The following is a 12129-nucleotide window of genomic DNA, read 5'->3' on the forward strand; positions in this document are numbered from 1 at the left end:
GCTAAGATGTTGTGGGTGGAAATTTGAGAATGGCTACAAATTTTATTACTCTTAAATAAAATACAAATAAATAAAAGTGTGGAATCAATGCCGTGTTTCTATATGCATAAACAACTACCTACTTTAAAACAGTATGCATTAGTTCATATCTACAGGTTCTCTTCATTTGCTCCGGCTATGAAAGATTTGGTGTGCTACTGAAGAATTTTTGTTTTTGCTGACTGTTTAGATGAAAAGTTCACTCTACACACTTCATTCTGGAACCCACATATGAGCAGTTCACCCCCGGAAAACCTGACTGGACAAGGTCCCAGTCAACCCAACTGAACTTTGAAGTTAGCTTGTTTTGGGAGGAAGGCTGGGCTAGATGATCTCCAGCAGCCCTTTCCAATCCATTTTTTCCCTGTGATTTTGCAATTATAACAGAATGCTGCCTGGCCATCAGATCAAGGGTTTAGTTTTCTGCCACAATTGGCTGAACGCTGGATATGTCTGTCTTTGCAGAGTTCCTCTGGGAGGTTGCCCGTGTTTTCTGGCAGGCATTGCCTCTCTTATAATGGCAGTTCTCAACCCAGGCATGCCTGAACGGAGGGGAGATGGACTGCAGAGCATGGCTCTGGGCTGCACTCCTTCGCCGGCACACGCACAGCAAAGACTTCAACTCAGATCTGAAGCTCTCATTCAGCCAACAGTAAATGAAGGGATTGTAGCAAGTGCTGCTCATGGCAAACCAGTGAAAAGCGAAGTACAGAGCATTGCTGCTGTGGATAGCCCTACAGGAGATCAACACCACATAGCAGTTCAGAGGGAACCAGCACACTGCAAACACAATCACCACCACCATCAGCATCTTCAGCGTCATCTTCTTTTTCCGCTGATGTGCATAGTATTGCTCCATTGTGATGTCCCCAATGGCATTCCTCAGCCAGAGCTTCTTAGCTACCATGGTGTATGTGATGGAGATCACAAGCAAGGGCAGGACATACAAGAGAACAAAAGTAGTCAAGTCCAAATACTTCCAGAAAAGGTCAGCAGGAGGAGGGAAGCTGGGTAGGCAGACCATTCGTATTGTTCTGTTCCTGAAGATCCAAGAGATAAAGAACCATTAATCCCTCTGCATCTTAAGTGTTCTTGTAGGTTTCAGTAAAGGCACAGAGAGCAGAATTAATTCAGTAACACAGGCAAGGGCCTCTTTCAATTGAGAACTTCACATTAAGTCTGACCTTTGGCTCCAGTGAAGGTATTTTAAACACATCCCCAGAAAAGAAATAATCATTCATATTAAAAATTGTTCACATCTCTTCTGTGCCTGCTTCAAATGACAGCACTGAATCTCTGAGATGAAATCAACTAACAACAAGCCTGAAAGCAATGTCATTGATTTTCATTATCCTTTTGAGAGAAACTCACTGCCTGGTGAAATATAAGGAAGATTTCTCTGCTTCACCATACTTTCTATTTTAATAACACAGATGGAGAAATGCATGCATTAGAATCTGTGGGACTTTGACTGAGCTATGTCATATAAAAAAAGGCACTGTGTAAAAGTCTTACCCGATGTAAAATCTTGTCAAGGTCTGATAAATGGCATGAGGCAATGAGAAGCAGCTGGCCAAAACCCATATGATAATGATGCAAATCCCTCCTTTTACCATGGACATGCGTGGCTTGAGAGGGTGCATGATAACCTGCAGAGAACAACCAATCCAGAGGATTTAAAATGTCCACAACTGATAAAAATGAGCTGCAAATTAAAATAAATAAATAAATAAATAAATAAAGGTGCACCTTTGCTTTATCCATGTTCAAGAGCAAGCATTTGACACTGAACTCTGAGTAAAAAGCAGAGTATGGGCTTTCCAAGACAGCAAGGCATACTCAACGTGAACCTAAAGGGTGGTAGAAGTTGAAAGCCAAGTGTCTGTTCTGGTTTGCACTACAGAGATCACAAAGTGTCTCTTGATTACTGTAGAAGAGGTCTCAAATGCAGATGGCAGACCTGGTATTCACAACTTTTTACATTTGATGGACTTGCACAAGTCTGACATGGTGCCTAAGATCCTTACAGTTAAATGTAATCTTGGACCAACATGGTACTAACTTCAAAGCTGGTTTCTTCTCTATTCACAGTTTGTCCTGTGCAGTACTGGCTACAGTGTGGTGTACTGCATGTGTGCATGTGTGCTTGCTGCTGAGAAGGGCTACTTTGTCTGGTGATGTCTTGGTCACTCTTTCAGCTTCACATTGCAGTTTGAGATGCTGCAACAGCTCTGCATCCCTCCAATCTTAAAAGGTGGGCAGGAGAGTGTCATCTTAAGGGACTTCTGAAAGTGTAAGGGCTGGAAAATGTAAAGAGCTATGTGAGCATTAAATGCTGCTGCTGGCCCGGTGCCCTGAGCAGAAAAACACGTTCAGGGTCACCATCAACTTGAATTCAGAGATCATGAAAGTTATATGTCCATTGAGCTACATGGCCCACAGATGATTACATTACACAATAAAACAATAATTAAAAATAGAACTATCATGTCATCCACGTGATTTCTTAGCTGATTAATTTTTTTGGCATTTTTTTTTCTGCATCTTTTCTTGTCTCATTGTAAATATTTATTTAATTGAGCTTCTATAACTCCCCTGGAACATCTGCCTGCTCTGATACCTCCCAGGACTAGCAATATTTTTAGAGCCAAGTGTTGCTTTCTCTTTGCTCAGTGACATCTCCATACTTCTATTTATATCTCCTTGGGCCATGCCAGCTAATTCCAGTTCTGAGGAGCTTACTGCACTGGGTTTAACAGCAATTATTGTTTGCTCATAATTAAACCAGCATTTCTTAATGCACAGCCATGATTTGCCATCAACCCAGAATCTGCTAATTAAAATGCCTCGTTATTGGAATACTTTGCAATGTTATTTGTAGGAGGGACAGACTACCAAACTTTTTGTGGTATAAAAGACAAAAGTGGATGGTCTGTGCTCTGGCAGTCACTGTGACTTTCTGACACTAGATGGAGCACATCCCAGATAATCGGAGTGAAATCAGTTAATGTTTTCAACTTCATCTAGCTGTGTCACTTATCATGTGCTTTTCAGTAACAACCATTACTGCAGGCTCCAGCACTGCAAGGAAAATACACAGTAAGCCCAGCGAGTGTACCTTGCAGAGCCTGCTCTCCCAGCGCACAGCATCTGTCAGCCTTAGCAAAAATGACAAATTTTATTATCCTTCAAGGAAAGCCCTGTTTGCACTCATTGGTTGGCCTATGCAGTTTTTATGGTTGGTATTTGCCAAGAAGCATCTTTTTGCTGGGGAGGGGGACAGTGCAGAGAACTTCTCATCTTAAGCTGAACATACTAACACAGTTCTCTCGACTGCCAGTCCCAGGTATCCCAAAATAATGGGGAAAGCCTGAAAGTTGGAAGAGTCTTCATATATAAGTGCTGAGATAATGTTTGGGCTTGCTGATGTTTGAATATATTCCCGCCATGCTTTAGGGCACCGAGTCACTGAGGCAGGAAGGGACCTTTGGAGACCACCTTGCCTAACCCCTGCAGAAGGCAGGCCCACCTGGAGCATGCTGCACCAGACTATTTCTGGATGGGTTTTGGATGAAGATTCCACAACCTGTCTGGGCAGTGTTTGATCACCATCACTGTACAAAAGCAGTTTTTACATCCACCAACATAAAAGCTAGAATCACTCCCCTTCAAGGATTCCTTAATTCCCAAGACAGCACAGGATTCCAGGCCCTGTGACTTGAAGAAGAGAAAAGCTATATGTTTGGTTCACTGTTTTCTAGAAAATATGGGTGTGATGTATATTGCATACCTGATGCCGATCCAGAGCAATGGCAGCAAGGGTCAATACAGACACGTGAACGGAACAGTACTGAACAAATCGGCTTACATGACACATCAGCTTTCCAAAAACCCAGGTACTGCTTACAAAACGCACCTGAAGAACAGAGAAAAAATAAATAAATTAATTAAAACTGTGCGTTACCTGAAGAGTCACAAATAGGATTCCTGGGAATATCTTAAGGGAGAAATATTGTGATACAGTTTCCTTATCCTTTGTAAATATATTATTATACTCAGATTTTGGGGAAAATGACGACTGTGCAAGAGGCTCTGAAAAAGAGGTGAGATTTATTATACTGAGCAAACAAAACCACTTGAGTACTGCACTGCGTGTGTGTGTTTGTGTGTGCATGTGGCTATTCTGGAAAACACAAAGAAATCTTCTGTTGATTTCTCGATGAGTATCTGCATGTAAAAACATTAGCATGTCTCCTTAAAGACAGCTGCATTTTTGTCATTGTTAAAATGTTCACGTTTGTGAATGCCAAAAGTTGCATGGGTTCAAAACTCAGTGAGATAAATTCATGAAAGAAAAACTCTTTGAGGGCACTGAAATATAGAGCTAGCACCCTTGAGTCAGGAGCATCCTCATGTACCTGCCCTGTGGTCATACAGGTTACAGACTCAGCATACAGGATACCTTCTCAGCAGCAGGATACTGAGCGGGACAGCAGCGTCTTGCTCTCATGCTGATCTCTGAGCTTGGCTCTCCTCACATCACATTGTGATACACTGACAGCAATATCAGAGGTGTCAGCTAGCTTAGACAAACAGAGAGGAAAATTTTCCCTTCCAGATGAAAAAGCAACTAACACTTTACAGGCTGGGTTGTCTTCCTTGATGTGACCTCTGGTGTACAAGTTATCTCCACCAGGCATGACGTCCCACTGCCCTTGGGGAGACTGTAGTCAGAGAGAGTTTAAAGTCTGCCCTGAGACCGGAGTGGAAATGGCACGGTAGCATTTCTTAGAAAATCACAGAAAGCTGTTGCTTCTTGCGGATTTCCTACAGAGGCAATTATCCCAAATAACTTGTGGTTTTACTCCCTGCACACACAGCTATTCCTTACTGTGCAATGTTTAATATAACTCATTTTGGAAGCAGATTAAGCTAATTTGAAACAAGGCACATTTACTTCAGAACATACATCCACACAGAAAATTAGTCAAAACTAGGTAATGTTTTCAATTAATCTACCATTTTAATTCTAATTATATTCCCATGGAGACAATTCTAGTAGTAATGAGTCTGTCAGTGAAACTGTAGCATTTTCTCTTTCTTTGAAGTTGATGTAATGCTCTAATCTAAGAGGGATTACAATAATTTAATAATTCAATTATTTGTTCCTAATAATTAACCATTGTGCAAACACTCAAGATGGCACTATCCTTTCCCTAAAGATGAACAGATGCAAATCTGACCAGAGTAAGGCAGTGAAACCCCACCAAAGGAATAGGATCAGTGTAGGGAAAGGTAAATTCAAACTGACAGTGCAGTAAATGCTTCTGGAAGGCAGAAGAGCACCATGGACAGTTATGGGCAAGGACAAAAGTAGGAACATTTCGGATGGTTTTGAACCAGAGGCTTTTGTAAAATTCAGCCATACACAGTCCTACTTACATGCTGTTTATAGACTGTGACAGTCAGGCAAGAAGTGCAACAGTATATTCTTCCCACTTCACTCTTTATTTTTCTTTCTACAGTTAGAATTATTTAATATCCAAAAGTAAACAAAGGACAACCAGCTCCTAGAAGCACAGTTACAGCACCCCAGCCACACCAAGCTGGCATGGCTCAGCAAGGACCTCACAGTTTCTCCTGCAATCGTCTTCACAAGGAGTGACCCTGCTTGCATCATCTCCATAGTAAATTGACAGCTAATTGTGCTTTCTAGTGTCAAACATGTCCCTGCTTCCTTCCCCATAAAAAGACCAGCAGAACAGACCTGTCTTGACACTGTCCTGAAAGGGAGGAAGAAAGTAAGAGAGGAGGGACGCCCCCCAGCAGGTTTTGGGAGGTGGGAGCATGAGCGCCCCGGTCTGTGTCTGTGTGTGAGGGGCTGTGGGAGACAGAGGGAGCACAGCTGCAGCTTGTGCAGGGTACCAAAGGAGCAGGGAAAGAGATGAAAAGAAAGTCTGAGTATGAGCCCGGTACTGACTGCGGCAGTACACATGCACATGGCCCTGACAGGCAAACACAGGCACCTGCAAACCCCGTGGGGGCTGGGTGCTCGCCCCCGAATTTGGATGTGCGCACCCATCCCTGCCTCACAGCCTGCGACCAGCGGTGAGCCAGAGCTCAGCGTGGTGTGTGTGTGTGGGCACAGCTCCCTGCCTGCCCCACGTCCCCCAGCTGCCCGCAGAGCCCTGCGCCCGGCCCCTGGGGAGCTTACCAGCGTGAAGGGCGTGTTGAGGATGGTGATCATCACGTCGGCAACGGCCAGGTTGACGATGAAGAGGCTGGTGGCTGAGTGCATCCTTTTGTTCTTGATAACCACGTGGCACACCAGTGTATTTCCAAAGAGGGAGATGCAGATGATCACTGAGTAGGCTACTATCAGCAGCGCCTTCACCGTCCGGCTCTGGGACTCACCCTCATACCTGGTGCCACTGCCAAAGTCCCCCAGGTCCTCCAGGTCCAGATCACTGTGAAAGAAGGATTGGTTTGGGAAGCCATACAGTGTGGAGAAGAAGCTGGTGGTGTGATTCTCTGTTCTCCAGAAGGGCTTGGAGATATACTGCAAAGGGAACCACGTGTGTCTGCTCATGGCTTGGGAAGCAAAGCTCCAGTGCTGCCGGTGTCCCTGGCACCCCGGAGAGACTGGGGCAGGCTGCACGTTTCTCTGCCCTCCCTCCTTCCGGGGAGCTCAGGTGCTAAAGTCAGTGGTTGCAGGGGGGAACACACATCCTTGCATTTTAAAAATATGCCCCATAGTTGCAAACTACATAAAAGAGTTGATATGTGGGTCCTTCTTCCCGTGCTGATAACATGTCAGCTTAACCCCAGGGACTCTCCAGCTGCTGTTCTTCTTTTCCAGTCCCATATGTCCTGATACAGGAGCTGGTTCAGATGCTGAAATATCAGAGATCCCCAAACACTTCCTCTCTGCACCTAGGAAGAAATCCTGGTGAATATTTCCCTCTGGACACTGTTCTGCTCCTCTCCCACAACTTCTCCTTGGAAAACTGCTATATTGCTTTTCCACATAGTCCTTCACCAATCAGGTCTTTTTCCCAGCAGTTTTCAGAGCTTGTCAGAGCTAAAAAAGCAAGGGAAGCCTTTTCCATTTATTTCCATCCTCAGAGTATCTGAGCTATTCACTGGAAGCAGCTTTGCTCAGAGACTGAGTGGTCCCTGCTTTCCCTGTGATATATACAGCCTGCCAGATGACACACTGCATATGAAATAGCCAATAGTGTATCTCTTCCCAGCTTATCCTGAGATGGATTGCAGCCCCACAGATAGACGATGGGAGAGTGTGACATTTGCAGATTCTAATAGAGCAGCAAAATACAGAGCGGATGTGCCCTTATCTTCCCTGTCTCCCCCTCCTCCCTTCTGTGTACCCAGCACAATAGCTTTGTGGGGTGAGGCGTCTTTACTAAATTGCAGCATCTTTCTCTGCCTTCTAGAGTTTCTGCCTCCAGAGAGCATCTGAAGATTTCTGTCTTCAGATTTCTTCCGGATTTGTGCCTGGCATTGTCCCCTTCTTGGTCCCCTATGGTGCAGAGCACAGGGTAAAAAGTGAAATGCAGCGTGCAAATGAAGACAGAAGTTTCAGGGTGCTGCTGGTGTCCATGGAGACACCTACCACAGCTCAGCCTGCTGCTGTGCACTAAGGCAGGGCAGGGGGAGAGCAGGAGCAAAAGGGTCGGAAGTAGAAGAGGCAGAAATCCCTTCTTTTCTCCTTCCCTTCCTCTCCGGGCAAAGTCATTTGCAGAGTCTTTTGCTGTTAAGTGCTTCTGCCATGTGTCCTGCCACTGAGACTGAGCTTGGCATGCAGCTGGTTCAGGGCACAAACCTGCTACATCTTTTTCCTCTTAGTTTCTGCTGCGTAAGGTCACTAACCCACACAGCCAGGATTTGATTTGGAGAACGATAAATGAAGAATACTTCCTTTAGAAACACAAAGGTGTAGAGATGCACATGCATGAGATCAGAAGCAGAGCTCCTGTTAACAAAGATGAAACAGCAACCGCTTCCTTGCACGCATCCTTGTGAGATGCAATCTGTCGGAAATTGCTGCTTGTGGCTTGGCAGTGAGCACACAGCTGCCAGCACCGGCTCTCATTGCTCTGCTGCCCCCAGCAGCTCCCCCCAAGCTGGGGACAGGTCAGCAGCCACCAGGGTGATGCCAGTCCTCATGCCTGCATCTCTTACATTCCACTGGACAATTTTCAGGTGTTCAGACAAACAAATAGCTGGCATGGGCTGTTGGCAGTGAAACTTCATCCTCCTTTCCTCTTAGAAACCTGTTGCTAGCATTACTCTAATCTTGTTACCATGAAATTAGAATGACCTGACAGGAAGGTCGTTTTCCCTGTATCTGGTGATTCATCTCTAATTCTGGTGGTTTGTCCAGGACACCAAATGTCACTGTTACACATGCTGTAAATTTCTTGAAGGCTGAGACAACTTTTCTTTAAATATATATATATGTATATGTGTGTGTGTGCACCCACAGGGGTCTCCCCTGCGACACAGCATAGGATGGTGACCTGCACTGGGGATAGACCTGGGGCTTCACCCTCAAGTGCCTTCAGCGTGTGACTGTGATGTGCTCATTTCCCGTCATTCCCTTTTATTTTCTTGTAATGCAGTAGAAGAACAACTTAGCATAAGGTCATTTAGGTACACATTTGAAAACAGACCATTTTAAATGACCCAGTGTGCCAGAGGCAAGCCTTTCTAATACTAAAGTATTCTTTGCAGAACTGATTTATTCTATCAAAGATTCGAACACTTAAGCAATCACACGCTGTTTTGCTGCAGTTATTATCCACTTACAAATGTCCTGAGCTGCATCTTAGTGGACCTACGTCTACATAATGCATCATTAACTTAACATTTGTGCTCCTCTGAGTTAAGCGGAGAAGGCAAAGGAGAAATGCACCTTTTCAAACATATTCTCTCTGTACCTCTGCTACTTTTGAATTGCTCAGTGTCCACTTTTATTTCTATAGAAAACTTCTGACTTTCTCATTTTGGCACTACTTGAGTCAAAATATTTTAAAACTTTTTATTTTCATGAGGTTACATAGCATTTTCATTTTTAGTTATTTCTGGTGTCTAAAAGAAATATCAAATAATTGGAATTTCAGTTGAGGTGAAGATCTTTTTTCTGATTAGATCTAATATAGGATAAGTGATGATGATGGTCAAAGAAATCAGAGCAATGCTATAAAAATTCAGATCCTTGTTTGGTCACTAGTCTGGCAAATCTAAAAAAGCAAAGAATCAAAACATCAAACCAATTACTAAAAAAAAAAAAAAAAAAAAAAAAAAAAAAAAAAGTTCATTTTGTTATTTGACAGATAAAATAAGGAAAGGTGTGAACATCCCAGTTAAATTTTTCCAATGTTCTGTACCAGGTGCTAGTCATAAGACTCATGCTGTTAGCATAAGTAATCTGTTTCAATTCCTCTTGGTAACTTTGGAAATCAACCTGGGAATGGAAAAGTGTGTTTTTTAAAAAAAGTGTTTCACATTTGACCAGCACAGCTGAACTGTCTGTTAGGGGAGTAGCTGTATTTGGATCTGTAAATTTTTCAGGATTTCATCCCACTTGAGAATATTAAATCATCAGATAAGGAAAATTTCCACAAGTCATTGGTACTGCTTATTTTTAAATGGTCTTTTGCTTGCTTTTCACCTTTCTCACTCAGTCCAGTCTCTTCTGACAGCACAATATTTTGGGCAAAATCACCTTCGCTCATAGAGGATGAGATCAGCTGTCATGAGTGAGCCCCTGCACCTCTTGGTTTCATATCTTCTTCCAGCCAGGAAAGGTCATGTGAGCTGTTAGAGAAAAAGCTGCTGCTCTGAAGCTGCTCAGACTTTTGAGACATTTCTCCCTCTTCTTCATGATGTGCAATGGAAAGCAACAGAGAAACCTGGGGAGAAACCCCAGGGAGAGCAGGCAGGGTCCTCAGGGCACTGTGATGCAGCAAGAAAGGAGTCCAAGACCTGGGCCTGGGGTGTGAGACAAAACAATGGCAAAAGCTAAAACAAGAACTTCTTTGGTTTGAAAACCAAATGTCTCTGCTTTGCTATTCAGAGCTGAAAGCAGCTGGGGTAGATGTGATGTTTCATTCCTTGAACCTGGACAAGAGAGAAAATTATTGAACAGTTAAAATTTTCAAATCTAAATGAGAAAAACAAATGTTCAATATGTCTGTTGCATCAGAGAGCTTTCTGAAAGATTGCTGTTCTCTAGAGAAGCTAACAGTTTGTATTTTTCTATTTGAGACATACCGGTTGAGTAAGGAACAGAAACAATGAGAGCTATGTATCAGTCCCTTGATTTTTTTCCTTCAGTCATAAAGTGTGTCATGAGTAAAAGTTTGCATAACCCTTGAAAACCATGATATGGTGATGTGGAATTTTTTTTTTTTTTTAATTTTTATATTTGCTTTACTGTGCTGCGGACACTGTATTCCTCTTCATTTGCAATGACTAGTACTGCTTTTGTGAGTCAGAAATGTCAGATGAACAGACAGAAATTTTTCAGGACATTACATGGACTTGATAATAAACCCACCGTGTTTGGTCATAACAGAGTGACTACCCCAGGAGTGAATTAAAGAATGCAGCTCTGGAATTCAGGCAGACCCTGACAACTTAACGTCTTAAATGTATTTAGTTTAGGAGTTGCCTATTGGGCAGAACAGCTTCATGTGAAGCCCTCAGTGGACTGCAAGCCTTGGCAGCGCAGAGTCGCTGCGAAGCAGCTGCTGGTACTGGTGCTGCCATGCCCTGCTGCTGGCAGCCCCGCTGCAGCAGCTCCTGCACGAGGTGCTCAGCGCCCTCCAGCAGCATCATGCTGCACTGGGCAGCAGGGCTCTCCAAGTGTCCTGGGTGGCTCTGACCTGTGCCTTGCCACTGGGCACGCAATCAGGCATGCCTGGTGGCGAGGGAAAGACTTGCTCAGCCCACGGCACTTGGCAACACCAGCCTTGGTCTGCGTATCCCTTCATCCCCCCTGACATTATTCATCACAGTCTTGCATTCTCCTCTTGGTAAGATCCATTGCAGATATAATCTGGCTTTTACATAATTTTTTAATTTACTGAGAGCAGACTTGTAGGCAAAATCATAAAATTTGCCACTCTGAAATAATAACAGCTGCTAACATTTAAATTAGAAACAGTCCCTGACAACTAATTCCTTCTATATCTGCTTGACAGCAATAAAGTTGATGGAGGTGTTTGGTGCTGATAGGGTTTATTTAGGGAGTCTAGTAACTCTGCAGTCTGATCTCTGCACTGTGAACACTTGAACTATTCAGTGCAGCCCCAAAACAAGCCCCCTTCTGTTACGTGCAGCATCTTGTATCCCCTGTCAAAGTGATTCAGTTCAGACCCAGACAAACCCCTGCAGGTGTGATCAGAAACGATCACACATCCCGCCCAAAGTCTACTGATTCATCTCAGCATCCAATTAACACCACCTCTGATGATGTGGACACTAAAATAAAGTTCTTCAATCGTTTAGCATCAGCCAAGAAGGCTGCTGGCAATACCTTTGGCTTTCGGGACTATACTCAGACACTGTGTAGATGGGGGCCTGGAGAAGATGATCTCTGCTCCAGGCACCTGACCCACGCGTCCCTGTCCTCTCCAGGCAGAGGAACATCACTGCAGAGAGGGGTAGCCTAATGAGATGTCAGAAATCCTGGTGGAGAGGGATTCTGCAGAAAGGAGAGGGCAATAACCACAGAGACAATGAACATTTAGCTTCAGGGGCTGCTGTTGCCTGTGGTAACATGTCATTACCTAGTGCCCATACCACATCCAGCATTGTCACCAAGCCACTAAGTATCACAGTGTGAGTGAATTGGCTCTCATGCGCTCTGCTTTCCATGCACTCCACAGACAATGCCTTACATAATTTCTGCTTTGTTTCAGGTTCTTTCAGCCCCAAATTTTGATGAAATCAAGCTACATTTCTGTGCTCCCTCTTTTCTTGCTCATGCATTCAGGGTAACTCTGCGGACTTCAGTGAGACCCTGGCACAACCCAAGAACTTTACATGCAGGGACAGTCTGCA

The 12129-nt window shown here is 44.0% G+C and overlaps 1 protein-coding gene across 1 annotated transcript; it reads right to left on the bottom strand.

Moving 5' to 3' along the window:
- Nucleotides 1–454: 454 nt before the first annotated feature.
- Nucleotides 455–6643, bottom strand: LOC311213678 (G-protein coupled receptor 83-like; the record flags this gene model as incomplete). Its single annotated transcript, XM_084293842.1, has 4 exons — nucleotides 6254–6643; nucleotides 3830–3955; nucleotides 1555–1688; nucleotides 455–1079 (listed from the first exon to the last, which is right to left on the bottom strand). Exons 1-4 carry the CDS (start codon nucleotides 6626–6628, stop codon nucleotides 455–457), a joined length of 1260 nt encoding a protein of 419 aa, XP_084149968.1. The 5' UTR covers nucleotides 6629–6643.
- Nucleotides 6644–12129: the final 5486 nt, after the last annotated feature.

Source organism: Netta rufina (assembly GCF_964035555.1).
Source record: "Netta rufina genome assembly, chromosome: 12".
Classification (NCBI taxonomy): Eukaryota; Metazoa; Chordata; class Aves; order Anseriformes; family Anatidae; genus Netta; species Netta rufina.